Source organism: Augochlora pura, chromosome 2, assembly GCF_028453695.1.
Source record: "Augochlora pura isolate Apur16 chromosome 2, APUR_v2.2.1, whole genome shotgun sequence".
Lineage (NCBI taxonomy): Eukaryota > Metazoa > Arthropoda > Insecta > Hymenoptera > Halictidae > Augochlora > Augochlora pura.
The window spans coordinates 22176589-22198645 of NC_135773.1; the positions used below are offsets into that span (position 1 = coordinate 22176589).

At 40.8% G+C, this 22057-nt stretch overlaps 4 protein-coding genes and 2 non-coding genes across 6 annotated transcripts; 5 read left to right on the plus strand and 1 right to left on the minus strand.

Annotated features, from left to right (window-relative positions):
- Positions 1-602: 602 nt before the first annotated feature.
- Nachralpha2 (nicotinic acetylcholine receptor alpha2) lies at positions 603-4294 on the plus strand. The gene is made up of 9 exons (XM_078196442.1): positions 603-783; positions 934-1044; positions 1486-1705; positions 1794-1838; positions 1911-2020; positions 2192-2372; positions 2488-3181; positions 3629-3837; positions 4088-4294. Exons 3-9 carry the CDS (start codon positions 1526-1528, stop codon positions 4292-4294), a joined length of 1626 nt encoding a protein of 541 aa, XP_078052568.1. The 5' UTR covers positions 603-783; positions 934-1044; positions 1486-1525.
- Positions 3241-11744, minus strand: LOC144478497 (lipopolysaccharide-induced tumor necrosis factor-alpha factor homolog). Its single transcript, XM_078196443.1, has 4 exons — positions 11469-11744; positions 9069-9236; positions 8164-8440; positions 3241-6966 (listed from the first exon to the last, which is right to left on the minus strand). Exons 2-4 carry the CDS (start codon positions 9229-9231, stop codon positions 6864-6866), a joined length of 543 nt encoding a protein of 180 aa, XP_078052569.1. The 5' UTR covers positions 9232-9236; positions 11469-11744; the 3' UTR covers positions 3241-6863.
- A 964-nt stretch (positions 11745-12708) lies between these two features.
- On the plus strand, positions 12709-15411 carry Cos (kinesin-like protein costa). The gene has a single exon (XM_078196194.1). The coding sequence runs from the start codon at positions 12950-12952 to the stop codon at positions 15236-15238; it is 2289 nt and encodes a 762-aa protein (XP_078052320.1). The 5' UTR covers positions 12709-12949; the 3' UTR covers positions 15239-15411.
- Positions 15412-15601: 190 nt separating this feature from the next.
- Positions 15602-15674, plus strand: Trnav-cac (transfer RNA valine (anticodon CAC)). The gene has a single exon. It is a non-coding gene; the product is annotated as a tRNA-Val (tRNA).
- Positions 15675-15951: 277 nt separating this feature from the next.
- Positions 15952-16076, plus strand: Trnal-caa (transfer RNA leucine (anticodon CAA)). The gene is made up of 2 exons: positions 15952-15989; positions 16032-16076. It is a non-coding gene; the product is annotated as a tRNA-Leu (tRNA).
- Positions 16077-16777: 701 nt separating this feature from the next.
- Sha (shavenoid) lies at positions 16778-18897 on the plus strand. The gene is made up of 7 exons (XM_078190369.1): positions 16778-16971; positions 17118-17407; positions 17482-17822; positions 17886-18071; positions 18134-18238; positions 18357-18515; positions 18782-18897. The coding sequence occupies exons 1-7, from the start codon at positions 16898-16900 to the stop codon at positions 18839-18841; spliced, it is 1215 nt and encodes a 404-aa protein (XP_078046495.1). The 5' UTR covers positions 16778-16897; the 3' UTR covers positions 18842-18897.
- The last annotated feature ends 3160 nt before the right edge of the window (positions 18898-22057 follow it).

Here is a 22057-nt window from a genome sequence, read left to right on the forward strand (position 1 = left end):
GCTTAATAGATTCAAATTTAACTCTTCAATAAAATAGTATCAAGAGTTAATCTCTGGAGGTCGAAACAAGTTTGACGATTGTCTGCGAAGGGAACAACCTTGTCGAATGTCAACATCTAGAATATCACAGTAGAGAATGTATCGAGGGTTCAATCGGTTCGAGTATCGAGCTAATTGATCGGCTGGCAAGATCGATTAGATTGGCGTGTTTCATCGGGATGATTTGCCGGATGACCCGAGATACAGTGGCCGCCGGGTTGGGCACGCTCGTCGGCGAGGGTGGAAATGTTTGAACGAGGTCCGGGTCGAAAGAGAGTGCCCGGTTCGGAAGGGCGTAGGAGCCCGTCGCGACGCGTCGAGGAGGCGGAGAGTCCGTGCAGAAACCGTCTTTTTCTATCGGCGAGTGCAACGAACAGAGCTTGCGCCATGATGGGCCGCCGTCAGTGCGCAGCCCCGCACGGCCAGCTCAGTGCATGCGCAATGGTATATTGATCCCCGGAAAATCTGAGATACACGTAACATCATCCAGTGGTCCATTGGCTGTACACAATGTCATTTCTGTTCTCGGTTTTTCCGGCGTCCCGCGACCGTAACGGGACCGGAGCGCGTCAGTAATGCGCGGCAACGCGTCATCGATTCTTCGTTGCGTTCGCGATCGGTCCGCGGCATCGCGAGGATGAGTATTCAAAGAGGCCGCGTCAGAATATGATACTCTTGAGAGCGGACCGGATCAGATTCGTTGGGAAGCGTGCTTCGGGGAGCCTGGACGGAATCGAGACGCAAGTACGTAGCACGTCGGAGCGTTGTAAAGTAGAACGCTAGACGGAAGACCGTCGATCCCGTCGGAATCGATCGAGCGGATTCGTACGAACAAAAAAAAAAAACCTCTCCCCCTCATCCGCCGAGAAGTAATTAACGATTGCGATTTTGCAGGTAAAGTTGCATGAAACGCTTCGGCGGACTGTTGACAAGATTGACGACACGGATCTACCGTCGAGCATGGAATAGCACGGAGTGTTGCGTTCGAAGCCGGTGCGTTCGCGCGTAAGTGTGAAGAAATCGGTCTTGGGGGTGCTCCGTATACGATCTCGAGGAAACTGTAGGGGAAAGTGTAGAGAACCCGAAGACGCGACGTTTAGTTATTTATTCCGAGCGAATCGCGTTAGACGAGCGCTACACCGCGAACGGGGGAGGGGGAGGGGGGGCTTAATTATACACGCGATAACAGAATGATATTTCGGCGTGGGTAGGGTGGAGGGAAAATTTAACGAGCGCAGCCCGTTTCGATTTAAAATTAATACGTTCAGCAGTGAACGCAACAGGTTCGTAATTCCGCGAGCAGCGACGGCTCGCAGAGCTTGATTAACTCGTCGGTGTCACGCGAAACGCCGGGCACGATACACTTTTCCCCGCACGCCGACCGACGCTCTCGATCCGCCGAACGTGTTACATTCGTGCGTGCCTGCTGTACCTCTCCGTGTGCAGGAACCTAATTGAGCTACCGAAGACCTAGACGGCGCCGGAGATGTTATTGCAAACGATTATCCTGATCCTTTCGGCGAGGCTGTGCCACGGCAATCCCGACGCCAAGAGACTCTACGACGACCTGCTGTCCAATTACAATCGGCTGATTCGACCTGTACCGAACAACACGGACACCGTCGTCGTCAAACTCGGGCTACGTTTGTCGCAGCTCATAGATCTCGTACGTAATTCACACGTTTCATCCTTATGTCATTTATCCAGCGATCCCTCGCCGAAAATCTAACGAAATCCGAGTTCGACGGTTTCAGAATTTGAAGGATCAGATCCTCACGACGAACGTTTGGCTGGAGCACGTAAGTGAACGAGCTTGTTGCTAGATGGCAATGTCGACTAGACGGCGGGCTTAACGACGAATTTGTTGGCAGGAATGGCAAGATCACAAGTTCCAATGGGATCCGGCGGAATACGGTGGTGTCACTGAACTCTACGTGCCCAGCGAGCATATATGGCTTCCCGACATTGTCCTTTACAATAAGTGAGCAATCGAAATTCAACGTCTGGGCTTGCAAAATTATGAAAATAAAATTCAAATATCTTGTTCTGTAATGATCGAAACCACGGAGTAGCTTTCACGCGCGGTTCTTCAATTTATCAAGTTCTTCGTCGATCTATTTGCATCAACTTCGTTGAAATAATAAATTTTCAGCGCCGACGGGGAGTACGGAGTGACGACGATGACAAAAGCGATTCTACATTACACGGGCAAAGTGCTATGGACACCGCCGGCGATCTTCAAATCGTCGTGCGAGATCGACGTCAGGTACTTCCCGTTCGACCAACAAACCTGTTTCATGAAATTCGGATCCTGGACTTACGATGGATTTCAGGTACACGAGCAGCAGACTCCTGCAATCTAAATGTTCCAAAGTTTATTCTAAAGTTTATTCTAAAGTTCTCTAAAAATTCTGTAAAACTCACCAGGAAAATTTTCGTCTCTCTTAGATCGATCTGAAGCATATCAATCAGAACAGGGGAAACAAAGTCGAGGTTGGCATCGATCTCCGGGAGTACTATCCCAGCGTCGAGTGGGACATACTGGGGGTCCCAGCGGAACGACACGAGAAGTACTACCCCTGCTGCCTGGAGCCCTACCCCGACATCTTCTTCAACATCACTTTGCGCCGGAAAACGTTGTTTTATACCGTGAACCTGATCGTGCCCTGCGTGAGCATCTCTTACCTGTCGGTGCTAGCCTTCTACCTGCCGGCTGACTCGGGCGAGAAGATCGCGCTCTGCATCAACATCCTGCTGTCTCAGACCATGTTCTTCCTTCTAATATCGGAGATCATACCGTCTACGTCGCTGGCTCTGCCATTGCTAGGCAAATACTTGCTGTTCACTATGATACTAGTCGGTCTCTCGGTAGTGATCACGATCATCATACTGAACGTCCATTACCGCAAGCCTAGCACCCACAAAATGGCGCCGTGGGTCAGGAAAATTTTCATACGAAGATTACCGAAGTTGCTCTTAATGAGGGTGCCGGACGATCTATTGAACGATTTAGCCGCGCACAAGATACACGGCAGAGGAAGATCGGGTACCAAGGACAAGTTCACCGCCGCTGTCGCGGCTGCCATGCAGTCGTCGTCGATAGTCTCTTCTCCGGACTCGGCGCGTCATCAACGAATCGGCGGTAAGAGCTCTATCGACTTTATTCAGCTAAGGATTTGGATACACGAATGATCTAATTGCTTATCGAATACACAATCTTTTTTATTGGGGATAAGGCAAACGCAGGAAAATTCTTCCCCTGCATCGCGTCGCCAGCTGACTTCGTATACAGTATAGTAGCTTCGCTCTAATTACAGAACTAGTTTCTATCGTCAAATCGTCACGAAATAACTCGAATTGAATCAATAATCTTATTGTCCGCCAATCCTGTTTTTATCCGATCGAAATCTAATTATAGAGCAGATATCGAAGATGACCAAAGTGAAAACTATGTACTATCGTCGATACCCTAAACTAGTTTGCCTTTTGAGTTCATAGAACGTGTCTTCTGAGCACGACATTTCGTGTCTCAACATTTTCTCACTTTTATCATTATCTACATCCACTCTTCGATTTATTTCTAATTTAGGATGCAACGGTCTGCACACGACGAGTGCGCATAACAGATTCCTGGGAGGCTTAGGTGGCTACAACGGACTTCCCACAGTGATGTCCGGGTTAGACGAATCACTGAGCGACGTAACACCGAAGAAGAAGTATCCGTTCGAGCTCGAGAAGGCTCTGCACAACGTGATGTTCATTCAGCACCATATACAACGCCAAGACGAATTCAACGCGGTGAGCGACCTCGCATCGAATTATAAGATCTATTTCATCTATTGACCCTAGAAAAGTTAATGTATCGATTAAAAAATATTCAGGATTTAGAATTACTCAATTCCATTTATTTTTCCAAGATTGATTTTCAAGAACCGTTTCCAAAAATATCAATAATAAAGTGGTTGCTTTTGTTTAATTTTTCTAGGGTCAAGTGTCTTAAAATCTAAGCGGGTACTTTTAATGACGAATTTTTGTTGCTACCACACAGGAAGATCAGGATTGGGGTTTCGTAGCGATGGTTCTCGACCGACTATTCCTCTGGATCTTCACGATAAGCTCCATCGTCGGCACGTTCGCGATCCTCTGCGAAGCTCCGGCGCTCTACGACGACACCAAACCGATCGACATGGAGTACTCTTCCGTCGCTCAACAGCAATTCCTTCCCCGCGGCGATCTCCTGGAAACACTCGCGTAGAACTGACGACGCGTGGCTACTCGAAAAACGCGAAACTTCACGTGTCGACTTCATATCTTTCCCTCGTTACCCTTCATTTTTCTTCATAGATCTCACGCTAGTCTCTGCAGAAAGGATAGCTCCTGCAACTCCCGAGAGCCTTCTTGTCTCTCTCTCTCTCTCTCTTTCTTTCTCTCCGTCTCTTCGTCACTGTCTCTCACTACGCATACAATTCGCGGTAGCGTGTTGTGTATAAAAGATACTCCATTTAAATGAGTACTAATATCACTGTAGCATGCGCGCACGTTGAACAAGTGCTCTTGAACCACCAGTAAAAAAAATCTGTTACCGTACCGCTAATAGAGTCGTTACAGTATGAAATAGGTACTCGTAGGGATTTTGTAACCATCAGTTACATAGAAACTGATTCCGAACGGAATATAACTGTACGAATCAAAGTCTAGCCGCGTGTAGCGCAACTCGTCTTTTGCTCGAGTCTAATAAACTACGATCGCGCAAGTTTACGCGTTTATGGTAATGCCGCGGCGATCACCGAAGTAATCGCCAAACGTACGAGCTGTTTCAATTTAGAACACAGTTCCGTTTTATTTACAAATTTATTGGGATCGTTCGCGAGGATCAAAAATGTTCTCTTTCTTTACGGAAGCGTAAACTCGCATAAACTGGCGCGATCTACCAATAACTTCTCGAGCGACGCTCGAGAACGTGTTTCCGTAGCGTACGTACGAGACTTTTACAACCTAATAAAAATATAAACCATTGTTTCTCATTTACGAAACAAGCATGTATATATACTCGAGTCTGTTCAACATCTTGTACACTTATAAAAATAAAAATAAACAACTGTTACAACGTAAACGTCCAGAGCGTCCGAGTTCGTTCATCCAACCTCTTGCGAATTTCCACGGGGTTTTATCATTCCAATATATTTTTTATTATTCCAGAATATTTTATTATTCCAAACACATACATGAAAAATATTGTACATTAAATGCATATTCTGTGGAATACATTGATATTAGTAAACATTGAAACGCAGCAAAAAAACGACTCGTTCTCGGTTCCATATCATCTTCCGTTCCGTTAATATAAATAGCTTGAATAAGTTGTATAGTTGTCATTCGAGCCGAAAGTACAAACACATCGATCAAGTTCCTATTAGATTCGCATCGATAAAATTCGGACGACGCTCTCCTAAATACAGGTCCGTATTCACAGCAACTGTGCCGTACAAGTATCACTCACGTTTCTTCCCCTGGGTTACTTTCGTGCCGACGGGTCGTTCGACGAAAATCTCGGAAGCATGGGAAACCCTAGATAGTCGCTAATCTCAAAACCTTTGCGCGGTATCAGCTGCATGCTGGAAGTGGGGCATATATATCTTCTGGTATGCCCTCTCTCTCTCTCTATATATATATATAGCACTCTCTTTCGCCTGCCTTTCTACGAGAAAATACATCGACGAAAAGGCAAAGGAACGACGCTTAAACGTTAAACTAAAAACTAGGAAAAAAACGGGATGAGAATTAAACAGTCCCTCCATGATTTACGATCCGAATAAAATCAATTGACTTGAGAAGATCACAGAAATGGCAAATCGATCTCGCACGAATACGAAATGGCAAGCTAATCTAATCGGTAATGTTTCTCTAATTCGGCAAATCACCGTTCTTCGCGCTGTTCTATTCGTAAACGGAGAACATTGTTTATCATATTTTTTTTCTGGTTCACATTTTAAGCGGAACACCGTCCCAGAGATTTGGACGGTAATTCGGGCTTTCGATACACCTAACACGCGCGTACATCTTCCTAGATAAAAATATTTTCCGAAAAGCAGTGGAATGCGACAAAATTGCAATTAGGAGGAACCAGTTCTCGGACCGAACGCTTTGAAAATCATCTAATTCTATCTGTAAGACACACACGTACACGAGGCGTAAACCCGCACACCCGCACTCTCCCACCCATTCGTCAAAAATTCATCAAATTCATATCGAATATAAACACATAATCGTCACCAGCTATCACTCGTATCCGGTTTACATACGTGTCGTCTCGCAAGGAATAAGCGTCATATAATAGTACTTCTGATAAAAACTATGACAATCGTGTCAAAACTGTCCGTTCTCTTTGAACACTTTGTCGGTCGCACGAACACGATTAACACCCCGGCGACGGTTTCGACGGCCCGAGAGCAGAGCACCTCGAGACCAGGGGGAAGCCGCAAATTAGATTTCGCGAATCGATATATATCAATTACACGCTTGACATTTTTATTACCGCTTTCGGCGCACCGATCGTGCGATATTCGTTTCCAGATCCGTCGCCAAGATGTTAAATCTACTAAATGAGATGAACACTGTAGCTGTCTGTTCATAATAAGGAATGGCAAAACAACGATTGAACGTCGATCAAATGTGCGGGGTCGTCGTATCGTCGACGTAACTGCGAGATTAACAAAGAAAATACTCTCCAAGGATACTGTTCGAAACGTTTCGACATCGTGTTTCATTGTGTAAAAAAATCGTAATTGATTATACAAATAATGAACATGGTTCTTGACTCAGATTCAACCCTTCCACGTCCCGATAAAACTTTTACAATTCGGACAAAAATGATGGACACTCATGAAACTGCTCATGCAGTACGGCAGGCACGAGCAAAGGCAACACCTGAAATTCAAAAATCATTGGTCAAAGAAATCGTTTGTTCGACATGATCCGGACACCTTACGAAACTTAATACTATTTAAGATTAATGGCTGCAGTTGCATTCGATAGAGTGATGTCTGAAAGATGGTGTACAACAAACGAGAACGAGGTACAGTATAAGTTCGAACAAAGTTAATAGATATATATTATGTATTGGCGATTATCGATACAGTTGATCTACAAGTGATTTTATTAGTCGTGGATTTAAAGAAGAGAAATGAAGAAATGATGACACAAAGATAACAAAATTCATGCGATGCGATGCGATGCAATTAATAGAAGCGTGTTGTTTCGAAATGTCACGGGGGCAGAAAAACAGGAAAACGAAACTGATTAAAAGATCAAAGCTCAAAGGAACAAAGTAGCTAAATGGTGGAAAATGTTGACTCTACTTTGTTATGATATAGTGATGACTTAACCATGAAGCGAGAGAGAAGTCACACGGCATTCCGCATAATGCATGATTTTATTTGTATTTGTTCTTCTTCTTCTGTGAAGCCTGTGACGTATTAATATGGATAGAGATATGATACATAGGTATGCATAATTATGACACTGGCTGAAAATATAATTTATGCGAAATTTATATAAAGTAAAAGATTTTCAAGTTCGATAAGACACGCGTTCCCGCTGCCCGATCGATCCAAAAATTTCTGCAGATTATTTTTTCAATCATCGTTAGAATTTTGGATCGTCAAGAGGGGGAGTCCGAATAGACTTAATTTCAAGGCTCAACCTAATGCACACAGCATCAGTGTTGCCAGGGATTCCCTCCAATGTCATGACTCCATCCGTGACGTCACAGGTGAGCAATTGAACAGAGTGTGCGACCAATCACAAACGTGAAAGGATCCTGGTAACCCTGCTACCCTACATCCCTACTCTGCTCAACTACTCATCCGTGACGTAATGAATGGAGCCAAGTGACACTTGAGGGAATACCTGACAATCCTGCACAGTGTGTTAGTAATGCGCCGAGAGGTGTTGTAAACTTTGTGTCTTAAAATGCTTGCAAGAAATAAGACTGAAAATCAACGATAAAATATTGATTCCTTGAAATTTGAACAGTGCCACGCATTCCTTTAAAAAAACGACATCGTTACATTCATGTTGCTAGTGATAGATGTACGTAAACGGTAATAGTATTAAGTTACTCACCCAATTAAACAGAGAACGATGCAACAAATGTGCGCAGTCGGCTGGTGATCCGATATCGTGGTGGTTTTGATGCTGGAGTAGCAGTTCGGACAAGATAGTTTCGTGGGGTTCGGGCCCAGCGCGTAGGTCACCACCGGTTGAGGGATAAATCTAACTTCCGTCGATGATGCAACATTTGGATTCGGAGTGAACTGCGTCTGCGATTGACTCGGCGGCTCGCCACCGGGGGGATAATTTGTCGGATATGATGGAGCCGGTTGATTTGTCTGTTGGTTATCTGAAATCGTTTACCATCGGTTAGTTTCATGAACCAACACCAAACCACATACTAGCGGAAGCGAGGTATTGTAGGGCTGGTTTCAATCATCTGACTACGAAATACGCATAAAAGCGAGAATTACCATCCATATGCCTATTAAGCCACCCAATCAATTGTAATTTGAATACTACGAACTGAAAATTACTTCTGGTAATAGAGCTATCACATCATTACTCAAGAATATCAAATACGTTCTATACAATATATCCTTTTAAAAGGCGCAAGCGCTATATTTGAAAGGAATCGATGACTTCTATTTATTACGGGTTTCTAATTTCCAAATCCTACCATGTTATGAAACATAAGACGGCAATAAGAATGTGAACGTCTCGCTTTCTCGATTTGTGCGACGCTACAGAAGAAAGATTGTTTCTAAGAGAAATTAACAACTATAGCAACTATTACCAGAACAATTTCGAGTGTTTAAATACGACAGAGTTATCCTGCCGCTTCTTATTGCTCTGTTTCTGCTACGATAAGATCGCAGCAGACGATCTCGTGTCATTATGAACATCGTGCCGCAAAACGCTGATTGCACCGAATTGGAGCACGGTGTAATCAAATAGTTGATACGAGTTCTACGTACAAAATGGTACTGGCATAACAGGTGCCGGCGATACTGGGTACGGAGGATTGACCATATTTCCAACAGCTTCTTCATAAGAAGGGGGTGCCGTTGGCGGTAGTACTGTTGTCGGCGGTGCTGATGGCTCAATACTCCGAGTCGCAAACCCTATGTTCTTCTCCATCTTGCCTAAAAATATTTTCATACATTTAGACATCGTCAAATATTTCTTGAAGAGTTTTTCTTTTTTTTAATGAAAAAGTTTTAATAATTTCAGTTTTAATATCAATTCTTTGGGTTTTAAATTGGTTGCCCTCGTTTGCTCGCGATCATCGGAACGTACACAACAATATTCTTCGCGAAAGGAACAAAAGAAAATATTAAAGATTTTGGCATCGGTCGGTTGTCTGGTTGGCTCCTAAAAGTTTTATCTCGCGACGAGTTCCGTACCGCGATACTGCTGCCAGATAGCAAGCGCCGATAAACGAGATTATTTTCTACAAACATTGTGACGAGACGACGCAGGTACCCTATATTGCGGGTTACCAAGGGTGGACGTAATTGTTGTTTATTGACGATCGGACCGCTTGGTCCCGTTGCACCCTGTAGTTGGTTCGATCATTATCGCGCATTATTTCAGTCTGGCCTTGATTCGCGGGGTAATTGGGTCGTATAGAAGACCGCGAAAGAACACGTTCGCGTTCGAACAGGCCGTACTGTTCTCGCCGCCTATGAGGAACGGACGAGCGCGAAAGTGCTCGCGACCGAATAGAAAGTTGAGCGGATGTGTTGAGTAACCGAGGTAACGCAACATATAATGCACGTATATGTATACATATGTATGAATCGCGTGAGCCTTCGTGGACTTGCATCCAGGAAGTCTCCGCCTTTAAACTACTAATCTCGTTCACCATTTTTTTCCACGAGCAGATCTTTATTCATCTCGCGATGCCACGATTGCGAATCGCATTACATTTGCAAAGCAAACGTTCAGCTGTTAAAATGTTGCTAAACGCTTCTAATCGGTAAAGAGCTGTTGCATCAGAATATACCTACATTTCATCGCTGAATTATTGATTTGTATATATTACAGAAATTTTACATTGAAACCACTATAATGCTGCGATTGCTATTAATATTATGTAGTTACACATTTTTTTAAGGCGTGACAAATCATTTAATTACCAATAATGGAAAGTTTGGGACTCAACAGTAATTAAGAAATAACCTATTAGGTTCTTGATATTTAAAACTACAGCCGGAAAATTTGAATTCTCGTTTTACGAGTGCAAAAGGTCAAGTACGAAGTGACCGTGCTCCCGAATTTGAAGTTATATTTCAGGTATGCGTGCGTCTCCACTGGAAATGTATACGTACAGTGCTACCTTGATTAACCGGACTTGTGATAGCCAAAAGAGCCCGGATTAGTCAAGACTTACAAAGAAAAAGAACAACTGAAAGTGCAACGTAATGAAATGTAACTTACATACATAAAACGACGACTGAAAATTGCGGTACGCCGTTTGCTCGTACTTATCGTGGAAATAAAATAAACGATGAATATATCTTATCCATGAAAACCCGATAACTACTGTATCTGTTTACAAATAGACTAGTTTTTTGTTTACAATTACGGACCCGGGTGTTTCCGACGGACTGTGAATAACTGAACCAGTTACAGAAAGAGCCTAAGGACTTATACTGCTTACGATTTCACTGTACTTTGATAGTAAACCCAGTTGTGGAATGTTCCCATCGGTTTTGCTAAACACACTTCGTATGCGTCATCATCCCCCTCCCCTCCTTTCAGAAATAAATTTTCCAATCAGACCTAAATTACTAACAAACCGAAACGTTTATCGAACTAATAAAAATACGCTAATACATTGAATAAGTAGTGCGCGAGGCACTCACTAACATTATCGTGCAATCACATGGCTTACCGGAAGAATTCATAATTATCGATCGTCAATGTGTCCTTTATAAGCTGATTGAAGCATTGCAAATAAACATATAAAACAGAACTGCTGAAACAGCGAAGATGGGAGGGGAAAGAACGGCATGACAACGTACAAATAATCGATTTTATAAAACGCTTATTTGTGCATACCCGAATCACGTAATTGCTAAAATGTTTATAATTCCGTGACACGACATCTTTTCTAGCACTAAATTAGACGAGCATTCAATTATATAAGCAATCTAGATAGCAAGGGCAATACGAACATTTCTGCTTTCGATTAAGTAGCGGCTGTTAAACAGAAATATGACGTACAAATTTTACGCGTCAACGTAACTCGTTTCAGGTTTTGCACAATGATGATCGTGCTTGATTTGCCGCAACAGAATATCGTTTATGTTCGTCTAAGAGCATGGTGTCGAAAGTAATAATATCAATGCAGAATACATTGAAACACTTACGTGGATTACGACGTTGGATATCCAAATGTGAGCGTGCTGGGCAAAATAGAGGTTATAGTTTCACACTGCAGGACACTGTTGAGCTATATCTTTCCCATAAGCATTATTTCACACAGTTCATTCTGCCATCAGCAATTATATCACAGTTTCACGTCAGAATTCGATTTGCGTGTATTTAGAATAGATGCGAAGACGAGCACAAGAGACTTTGAAAACGATCGCGTTGTCAGAGGTATGTAAAGCAACTGACAAGACTCTGCTCTGTTGCAATCTTTGCGAACGACCAATCGCAATCCTGTAACTGGAACTATTCCAGAAGGGAGTGTAGCAAAAACGGCGCTAAATTTGAAAACGAATTAGATAATTGCAGTTCTGAAGGAATCTTATCAAAGATGAATGTTATGTACATTCTTCAATTTCAATGAACAGCGTGAAGGTAGAAGCCTTTAAGTTGTAAAATAATCTTCATTTATAAATTCTAAAATATACTAAATGAATAATTAAATTTTATATTTTATATTATTAATTATGTAAAATTATTGTAATCTTATGTAAAATATTGTAAAATCTTCTGTATTGGAACAACCTCAATTATTTATATTATTTAATTAAATCAAAACTGCGGCGATCAAAGCATTAGACACTGTTTACGATATACGGGAAGGTAAGGAAAGGAAGCGTTTCGTCCTAGAACCGCTAGAGGACTCGTCAGTGAGGTTATATTAGCAGACTCTGCCTTAGACACAAGGATAATTGGTAGAATGTTTTTGGCGGTGTATATATGAACAAGTACTTTATCAAGTACCTTTCGAGAAGCAATCGATCTGCTGAAGATCGTCGTAAATAGTCGCCACAAAACTAACACTTTATAAAACTGATATGACAAAGTCAAGTATCTAAATATTGACATAGTGATAATACACTATACTGAGTCATTTCTACTTCATCATATCGTGCCTTTTCATCCACCTCCATTTTAATGCACAACCAAAGATGGATCACAAAAATGTTCAATTAAAAATATTTTTCAAGTTATTCAAAAATGCCAATTGAATTTGTACTTAGTTGGTGATCACAGCACTACCAACTTTCATACGATACATGTGAGTATTTGAAGTGACTGACAGCAGATCGTTTCAATACAAGAAATATTAATATATGAACAACGAAAAAGTAAACAATATTAGAATTTCTGTCTTCTGTAATATACGCAGATTTCGCTGTTACTTGTTAACGTATACCTTTTTGGTTCGAGAGGCATTTATTCAAAAAGTATACGTTTTTCTTTTGTTAATTCATAACGCACTGATTCTTTTGTGTCAGAACATTAAAACAAGATGCAAAGACAACAACTGAAACACGAAAAGAGAATTTTTAAAATATTCACGTACACGTGAAATTTATAAAAACTTACACACGCAAGTATGACGGAGGCTGAATCGAGGATGACCGAAACAGTGCGAATATAGCCGAAGGCACGCATGTGCGAGAAAGAGCATAAGTCCAGGAATCTGTGGAAGAGTGAGAAAAGTAATGAAACGCTAAAGAAGTACACAAATATTCTGGAACGTAACCACAAAGTTTTTAGAATGCGACCGCGACGAGAAATAGAGAATTTTCGCAATAATTATTATGACACAGATACAGAGTCCCCGAATGAAAATCTATTAAAACTGATCAAGGTTGATAAAAATACAAGTTTTAATAAGCTTGTTCAAGTAGAAGAATACAACTCTACAAGCAATTGTTTAACGTGTTCTGCATGTTTGGGAAGTAAAATGTCTGATGATAAAGCAGAGGGTGTCGAAGAAGAAGATGAAGAAACGGACGAAGATGAATTAAGGGATGATGAAGAAGATCAAGAAGACAGAGATGACATTGAAGATGAAGAAGAGGAGGAAGACGACTATGTCACACGCTTAAAAAATTCAGTTTTTCAAGAGAAATTAAATGACTACATGGAACAGTTTAAAATACAAACAGATGATATTATTCAAACAGAAACAGACGACACAAAATTAGGAATACATGACATGTTTGAATCTATAGAAAAGCCTGCTCCAGTTAGACGTAGAAATTCCAGAAGGAACTCGATCCTTCCTGGATCTGAAATGTGTAATGAAATATTAGCTTTTAATGATAACCTTAAATCCAATCAAAACCAAATGTTGACTAACAAAATATTAGAATATCCTACTGCAGACATTGTACATAATTGTATTCCTGAACCAATAGTAGAACAAAGTCTACCAAATGATAAGAATAGTTCGACAGATTTGTTAATCGATGTTCTTGAAACGAAAAAGTTACCTGAACCCATAAAGGAACTAAAAATTTTGATGTCCAATAACGATGCCAAGCAAACTCAGGTGAAAAAAATTCAATTGAGTTTAGACGAGGCTCAGAAACATATGAAAGAACTTAAATCAACTGCTAAAATTAGGCTTTTTATGATGGAGGATTTAGCAAAGAATGAGAGCACGCTTGCTAAAGCCACTGCAAAGTTTCAACATAAACGGTCTGAATTGGAGAAACGATGTTCTCAAACAGAATCAAAGATAACTGAAGTGAAATCTAGTCCTGATTATGACTTCTTTTTCAAAAAGCCCCTCTTAAAAAAGAAAATTGAGTTGTACAGAAATAGGACAATTTATTACAAGAACCGGTTAAGGGATATTGCAGTGATACATCAAACTGCACTGGAATCATTTAAAAACAGTACAAAAATTTGGAAGTCTCTGAATGCCTCTACAGAAGAAATGATTAATTTAAAGAGGCAATTGATTACAGAAGTAGAACGCAAACAACAGTTAGAGGAAGAGCTTGCTGAAGATCAAAAGAAAATTCATGAATTAGAAGAAAAATATAATTTAACTGCTTTTAAGCTTAAAGAAATACAATCAGATAGCGAAGATGGCAAAGATAAGTCTAAAGGTAATTATCCAGATAAAAAGAAAAATTTATTGGATGTCAGTGCAAGAATTACGCATCTTGACATTGTTTTAAAAGAAAAATCTATAGATCTGGAAAGAACAGCGGACATAGATGAAAAGGAAGCCCTACGAAATGAGATTCAAAACTTAAGACGTACCAGAGACTGTTTAGTTGATGAGAAATGCGATCTTGATGAAAAGTTTCAAAAAGAAAAAGCCTTGTCAACTGTAGAGGAACGAAAATTATTAGAATGCGGCGAGACTATTGAGGCTATAGATGCCATGATTGAACACAAAAATGAAATGATCTGTGGAAGAAAAGGTTTTGATGAAAATCAAGCACAGCGTGAGAAAGGAGAGAGAATGCTAATGGAAAGACTGGCAAAACTATCAGATGGTGAAATGAAAACATTATTTTATAAGTATTTCTTAAAAGTAATCGATTTAAAGGAAAGTTCAAAGAATCTTGAAGTCCAAGTAGCCGAATTAGAAAATCATATAGAAACACAAAAATGGGAAATACAAACTATCACTAATGCATTGAAACAAACGAAATTAGAAGCTGAAAGAAGGATTGTTTTAATGCAAAGAAAATACGAACAGAAATTGCTTGCAATGTATAGACACATTGGAGAAGAAACAAGTAGCTCTGGTCCTGAAACATTAGATACAGATACCGAACTTGCTAGACACGTAGAAGAAAATGAAAATTATCCATACCCGGTCAGGATACCACCACCAGCCAATGCAATTCAGAGGCCAACAACCAAAGTCACTAAGGAACGGAATAAACTGATAATACAAAAAACTACTGGCCGAGATAAAAGAAGAAAGTAATCCTATTAGTAATTTTTTTATATTTATTATTTTATATCATTGAATTGCTGCTCCTAATCATGTAGTAACTGAAATTAAAGTTGCGAGTTGCAATTTAATTTTGTTATATTCTATTAACAATTCTGTATACTTTTGCATATTAAAGTAAATAAATAAAAAATTATTTGAATAAATTAATGTGTACAATTTTTCCCCACAAAGCTGTGAAACTCAAAGAAAATGTAACGAGAATTGCGGAATACCGTATACTATTCGCATAATTTTTTCCAATAATAACATAGATTGAACATTAGAGAAAATAATTGTAAAATGCATTATTTTATAAAGTTTATAATATATGTATGGGAGCAGCTGTCCAAACTTGTTTCCGTAGTGTAGTGGTTATCACGTGTGCTTCACACGCACGAGGTCCCCGGTTCGATCCCGGGCGGAAACATTTGTCTTTTGCATAATTTTTTCAAGTTATTATAAACAAATACTGACACGATTGTCTCAAAGTTAATAAAATTGTATTTATCAATTTTATTCTTTCTTTTATCTTTTTTTAGCTATAATATAAAATTGTCTCGAGTAAACTCAACATGATTAATTTTTTATATAATGATATCAATATTCCTGCAGTTAAGTTATGTTTAATTAGAATACCAGTCCGTATTGTATCCTGAAACAATTCACAATATTTTGTATCGAGTTTAACGAATTCAACCGCAATTGTCAGGATGGCCGAGCGGTCTAAGGCGCCAGACTCAAGGTTCGTAACCTTCTCAGTTTCTGATTACTGAGTTTCTGGGCATTCTGGTCCTCTTTGAGGGCGTGGGTTCGAATCCCACTTCTGACAAATATTTTTGCCATTTGCAACCAAAAAACAATTTGATCGAAAATCACATTTTTCGCAAATTAAACCTATCGAAGGTTCGAAAACTTTTCGCGCGCAAGGGAAAGAAGCGTCGCGTGTTCGAGTCTTGAGAAGCACTATATTTTTTTTTAACACATATTCAAGTGAATTTACACTTAAATAGTAAAGTGATAATATTGGTTAATTTTTAAACAAAAAATTGTGAGATATTGTTTTAACAAAAAAATGTCTAACATATGAAACTTCTTAAAACAATGTGAACTTACATGAGCGTAGACTGTTCGTATGGTAAACCTATACATAGCGTTTCTGTGGCACGTCACCGAAACTCTGAAATTATTTTCACCATCGTTGAGCTATTTGTTTGCTACTGTAACCGCAATTTTTCTATAGATGGAAGTTACTCCCGGGCACAATAGTTTCGGTAACTGTTCCCGTGCAACGTATCTATTCTCCGCGCAAGTATGTAATAGAACGTGGTTTCGTTTATCTATCGCCGTGCAATTACTGTCACTTTTATCGACATTTGCGGAAGCGTTTACGGGACTGAATACGTGCAACACCGCGAAGGTCTGTAATTTTGAAAAGCGGCTGTACAATCGTATCCGTTTATCCGCAATTTTCTCGAAAGGCACCGTAGAAGATTGAAAGGAAATAACCCCTGATAACGTGACAAGATTGTACCGAGGCATGTGCGTCCAACACAACTTCTCTACCTATCTACACGACACCGTGATTTCTCGTAGTACGAGCGGCTTATTTGTCTTGCGACTCGTGGAAGAAGAGAGGAAGAAACGTTACCAATGACTGTAAAGTCAGGACAACAGTGGCTGAAGTTGTTTCGGAGTTTACTGTGTGATCAAATCGCTCATTTGACGTAAGAGTTGTGTCCGTGTTGTTGTAAGAATCATTCAGAAGTGAGAATCAAAAACGTGTCTTTGTACGGAAAAATGCTTTTGTAGCTTGGATTAATAAAATTCGTTTCCAAAAAACGTATCTATTTGAAGATTTTTGTTAGTGCAGATACTGTGGACTGTGGTCGATAAAACCGAACAATCAATCGGTTCTACGATGCGGATACTTTCTTTGGAAAATATTCATAATCGCTATGATGTATATCTTCACGTTCACACTTTTCGCGGACGTTTACACGAACATGGACGACATATCGATTGCTACGGACAGTGGTTGCATTTGCGCGGGCATCGTCGTTGTGGTTTTCAAAATTATGAACTATCAATTTAAACGGAAAGAAATAGAACGGCTGATGACGGAGATATCGAAGTCTGCCGATGATCTCCTCGAGTTCTCCGGTAAGTGGATTATGAATATACATACTTCGACGACTGTAACTTCGAAAGAGACTTGGAAAGCGCATTATTTTTAGATACTAGTAATCGCATCGCGGACATTATCAAGGGCCACTATATGTTTAACTATGTAATCTACCAAGGATTCAAGGTGGTCGGCTGTTTTTTAGTAATAGCTCTATTATTGTTTTCGCCGATGCAGAACGGTTTACCGATCAGGGCGAAGTATCCTTTCAACACCACGGTATCCCCGTACCACGAGATCGCCCTAACCGTGGAAACGTTCGCTGTTTCCGGCGGCGTGCTCGCGATATTGTCCATGGACGGTATAGCGATGTCGATATGCAATTTCACTGTGATGCAGGTTGACATTTTGTGCGTGAACTTCGAGAACTGCGGCAAACTGTCGGCGAACGATGTAAGCGAGAACGTGTACCAACAAGGGTTTCAACGCCCGCGAATAATGTCATTATCGCCGTAGACTGGTAGCGTTCACAGAAACCCGACCACCGACGGTTTCATGAATCGTTACAAGGCTTGTCTTCGATTCCATCAGAGGCTGATGTCGACGATCAACGATTACAATAACATCTACAGCTCGAGCGTGTTCGTTCAGATGCTCTCGAGCACTTCGATTATTTGCTTGACTGGTTTCCAGGCTGTCGTGGTAAGGCATGATTGGTCGTCTACGGTGTTTAGATCGTGATCGATTTGCATCGTTTGGAACAGGTCGGAGGGCAGAACTCAGACATCATAAAGTTCGGTATATACCTGAGCGCGGCCACGTCTCAGCTATTTTATATGTGTTGGATGGGTAATGAGCTGACCTATGCGGTAAGAGTTAATAGAAACGGTATAGATTAATTAGGCGGGCGGACTGATGAATCGATCTCCGATCTCTGAAACGTTCTTCCTGAAAATGCCATGTTTTAACGTGATAACCATTTTTCAGTGTTCCATGCTGGACAGAAGTCAGTGGTTGTCGAACTGGAATCGCGAACGTCTCTCCGATGTTATACAAATTTTTATATTGGCCACGATGTCGACGAGACAATCGATGTACCTGAAGGCTGGCCCTTTCTTCGTATTGTCATTGCAAGTATATATTATGGTACGATCGGTAACTATTGCAGTATATCATACAAAATATAAAATAAATTACTCGTTTACGAAAAATAAAGCTAGTATTAGTAAGAGACACAATTATTAAAATAAATGAGTCTCGAATCTCCGATTTATATTAATTATAACAGCTATGGTATCTAATCTCTATATCCAATGCTTGTCTCTCTTAAATGCATCAAAATACGGAATTTGTAGCTACTTAGTAAACGTGTTTCACTCTTTAATTAATCATTGTTCGTAACAATTTTGCAGATTATTAGAACTTCATATTCAGTGTTCGCGTTACTGAACAACATGCACACTACGGACTGATGAAGCAACGTCTTCGCTTTCGTTCGTCCTTGTACGTGTTTCTGGTACAATCAGGCACGAATAAACTTTTAGTACTTAAACATTACACATTCATTTCCACCATATATATTCCGCCTGTCTATGGCATTGCAAACAAACAGTTATTAATAAATAGTTATTTAGGCGGCCGCGGGTAAAAAGGATTCAAAATATGACTGCCGCCAGGAACCTGTTCCTTAGTCATGCTTACGGTAATCCAGCCAACCTCGGGTCGGCGGTATCGAAAATTATGGTCGAAAGGACTATCCCGTAGCTTATCGGATACTTATCGATTCGTTCTATACCTGTGCGATAATACGCGTCGAATAATAGCTAACAGTGCCGACAATTTTCACTTTATCAGGTGAAACAGGAATAAAGCAGATTCGAGAGAGAGAGAGAGAGAGAGAGAGTCGCCATGGAACTTATCTATCGGAGTCGAGGATATCTTGCAGCTACCAGTCGGATTAGTTAATTAACCAGGAACGTCGGCCGTAGCGCGAATTAGCGGCTGATCGTCGCGATACTAATTTACGATTAGTCATAAACGCCGTCGCGTAGTAAGTAAGCGTCTTGATGATCGGCGTCGCCCGTTCCGCATAAATAATCCCGCAAACGCGGAGGGTATTTCGAAGCGACAGCAATTAAAATTTATTTACCTTTTGCTGTTGCAACGCCTATAACTCTCGACGCGAATTTAATCCGAGAAACCTTCGCGTCGAGAATTTCGAAGACGTCCGGAGTGTCTCGGGTGCTTCGAAGGGGCAAGACTTTGTCTCAAAGCTTTCTTGGAGGTCGTTAATGTCTCCTGGATGTCCTAGGGGCTTTGATGAAGGGAATATATTTGAAATTTTTTTTTTCAGCAGCCTCTAAAAGCAATTGCAGCTCGCGGAAAAGGCCGCGCTCATCGGAGAGGAAGAAGATAGGGAGCACGAAAACGACATCTTCATGGCGAGACATGTTTCCTAGACAGATGGTCGGTCTAACGCGCCACGACTAACTGTAGATCCTCGTGGAACACTATTTTTGCACATTCGTGTCGCGGCGTTGCCTCGGGGATCCACGCACGGCTTTTTGTTGTCCACGATATTTCATGCGGTCCCTTTTGTCTGGGCCCATGGCTCGAAACCAAACGCCATCGCAGTGCGAACAACAAAGGAGCTTGTTTATAATCTTAACGCGAAACTGGACTCGCGTCGCGTTTATTCGCAACAGGTGGACAGCGTACAAACGGAGTAACTTTTTAAATATTTTAAATATTTAACATTTGGAGATGTTAGAAGGATCAGTTTACTCGACAATATGTAAAAGAAATTTGTGCAAAAATTCGGACTTTTGCCTTAAAAAACATGAAGAAATCGATAAATGAGATTAACAACGAAAAGGTACGTCCTTCATTATTAACACGAATTTAATTTTCAAATTAAATATTCTGCTAGGTGGGAGTATGCTACGGAGCATCACCGAACAGGCTCTGACAGAATGGGGTCCAATCTTTGGACGTGTTGCAAAAGTATGCAAAAAAGACGCAGTCGCTCGGCATAATGGATTTTACGAGACGCGCGCAAGTTGCTGTCGCATCTCCAAAATCCTCTGTGCGGAACGTGATCAATTTGTTGAAACTTGATGAACGAGAAGAAGTGTGGCGACACCGTTCCCCGCGTCTCGATAAACACGGCGGACGAATATAAATGAATAACAACGATGCGAACGCGATAGATCGCGAAGCTGATGGAGGCACAACAAATTATTCGGGTAATCTATCATAGTAATAAACCTACCGTGTTGAAATGATCAATTCCAAATTTTTACATTTAAATCATTAAAATTGCATTCGTAGTTCGAGCGTACGGTGTAAGAAAAATTTTTTTTCAGCACCCGATAGATTTATCGTTAGCCTCAACTTTAACATTTATACCGCCGAACCGTGGATAAATGAAAATATATAGTATAAGCTGTTATACGGTATATTATATTGTAAGAGGCTCGTTATACGGACATTTAAATATATTTAGCGACATTAGGGGGTCAAGATTTTCGACAAAGAAGTCGCGGTTATTAAAATTCCAAGGTCTTGAGCACGAAAGCGCCGCGTCACGTGACGTCCAAGGGCTCTTCCGTTGCTCACCGAGGAATTCGGGTCCGCGATCATCACCGTTACGCCAAAAGAACGTACGGCAAATAAAAGAGAAAAGCGTGCGATCACTTTTTAATTATCCTCCGCATGACCAGATCAATATTTTCAGCTGGTATCAGCGCGACATCGGGCAGAGCGAAAGCAAACACAATTTCTGTTCGCTGGGACACTTCGGGTACAATCTGATCGTGCAATCTGCTCAAGAATTCCCTAAAAGTTCAGCTGCTTGCGTAAAATATCAGGAAAGCTGGGCCAGCTGTTGTTGCGAATGCATGAGTTTTTTCGAGTAACAGGGAACGCGGGCGTAATTATCTCGGGAGCTTACTGCCTGGCGCATTGATTGGAGAAGGGATTATCGGCCGGTTCCATTCTCAAATCTTCGACCGGCCGATAACTTTCGAGATTTGTTATCGGTCAAGAAATGTAATTCAATTAGTTTTAAGGGGGTTAGGAGGCCGCAACAAGAAAATAAACTCTGTGATCTTTAAACGTTTTAGCACGTCCATTTTGTTGAAGTTCTGTACGCCAATTAGTAAAAGATTTTTTGGATAAAAACAGCAAAAGAAGACCACTTAACACTAAACTTACCGAACTCTAAAATTAATTGGTATATTTACTAATACGTTTTGTTACTTGCGTTGCAATGTAAGCTCGAACGAACGAATTCATTCAATGTTAAAAAAATCTTAATTTCAACAATTTCGACGTGCAGAACGCCAGCCTGGTCATTTTAACGAGCACGGATAGTTTTAATATCCAACAGACATGCGAGACGTCATCTTATTTACCTTGTACGCTGTCGTCTTCCCGCCGTTTCTCGAAACGCAAAGAAGCAGATAAATTATACTTTCTCTCGTTAATCCCGTTAATTTCTCAGCTAATCCGGACTATAAATAATTATTAATAACTGCCCGAAGACGTTGTAAATATTGATTCACCGGTCACAGAAATGCAAGCTATCAGAGACCAGTTTACTTATTAAAACAACTAGATTCATAAATGTCAATTGACCGGATGTTCCCTGCGTCGAATCGACGGACATTATATCCGTTTTTCTCCTG

Coding starts and splice junctions, on each gene's coding strand:
- Nachralpha2 (XM_078196442.1), top strand. CDS start 1,526: ATGTTATTGCAAACGATTATCCTGATCCTTTCGGCGAGGCTGTGCCAC. Junction 1,706..1,793: donor TGTCGCAGCTCATAGATCTC/GTACGTAATTCA, acceptor CGACGGTTTCAG/AATTTGAAGGATCAGATCCT. Junction 2,021..2,191: donor GACATTGTCCTTTACAATAA/GTGAGCAATCGA, acceptor ATAAATTTTCAG/CGCCGACGGGGAGTACGGAG.
- LOC144478497 (XM_078196443.1), bottom strand. CDS start 9,231: ATGGAGAAGAACATAGGGTTTGCGACTCGGAGTATTGAGCCATCAGCA. Junction 8,441..9,068: donor TGTTATGCCAGTACCATTTT/GTACGTAGAACT, acceptor AAACGATTTCAG/ATAACCAACAGACAAATCAA. Junction 6,967..8,163: donor ATCGTTCTCTGTTTAATTGG/GTGAGTAACTTA, acceptor TTTGAATTTCAG/GTGTTGCCTTTGCTCGTGCC.
- Cos (XM_078196194.1), top strand. CDS start 12,950: ATGTGCGAGAAAGAGCATAAGTCCAGGAATCTGTGGAAGAGTGAGAAA.
- Sha (XM_078190369.1), top strand. CDS start 16,898: ATGACTGTAAAGTCAGGACAACAGTGGCTGAAGTTGTTTCGGAGTTTA. Junction 17,823..17,885: donor GCAAACTGTCGGCGAACGAT/GTAAGCGAGAAC, acceptor TTATCGCCGTAG/ACTGGTAGCGTTCACAGAAA. Junction 18,072..18,133: donor CTGGTTTCCAGGCTGTCGTG/GTAAGGCATGAT, acceptor CGTTTGGAACAG/GTCGGAGGGCAGAACTCAGA.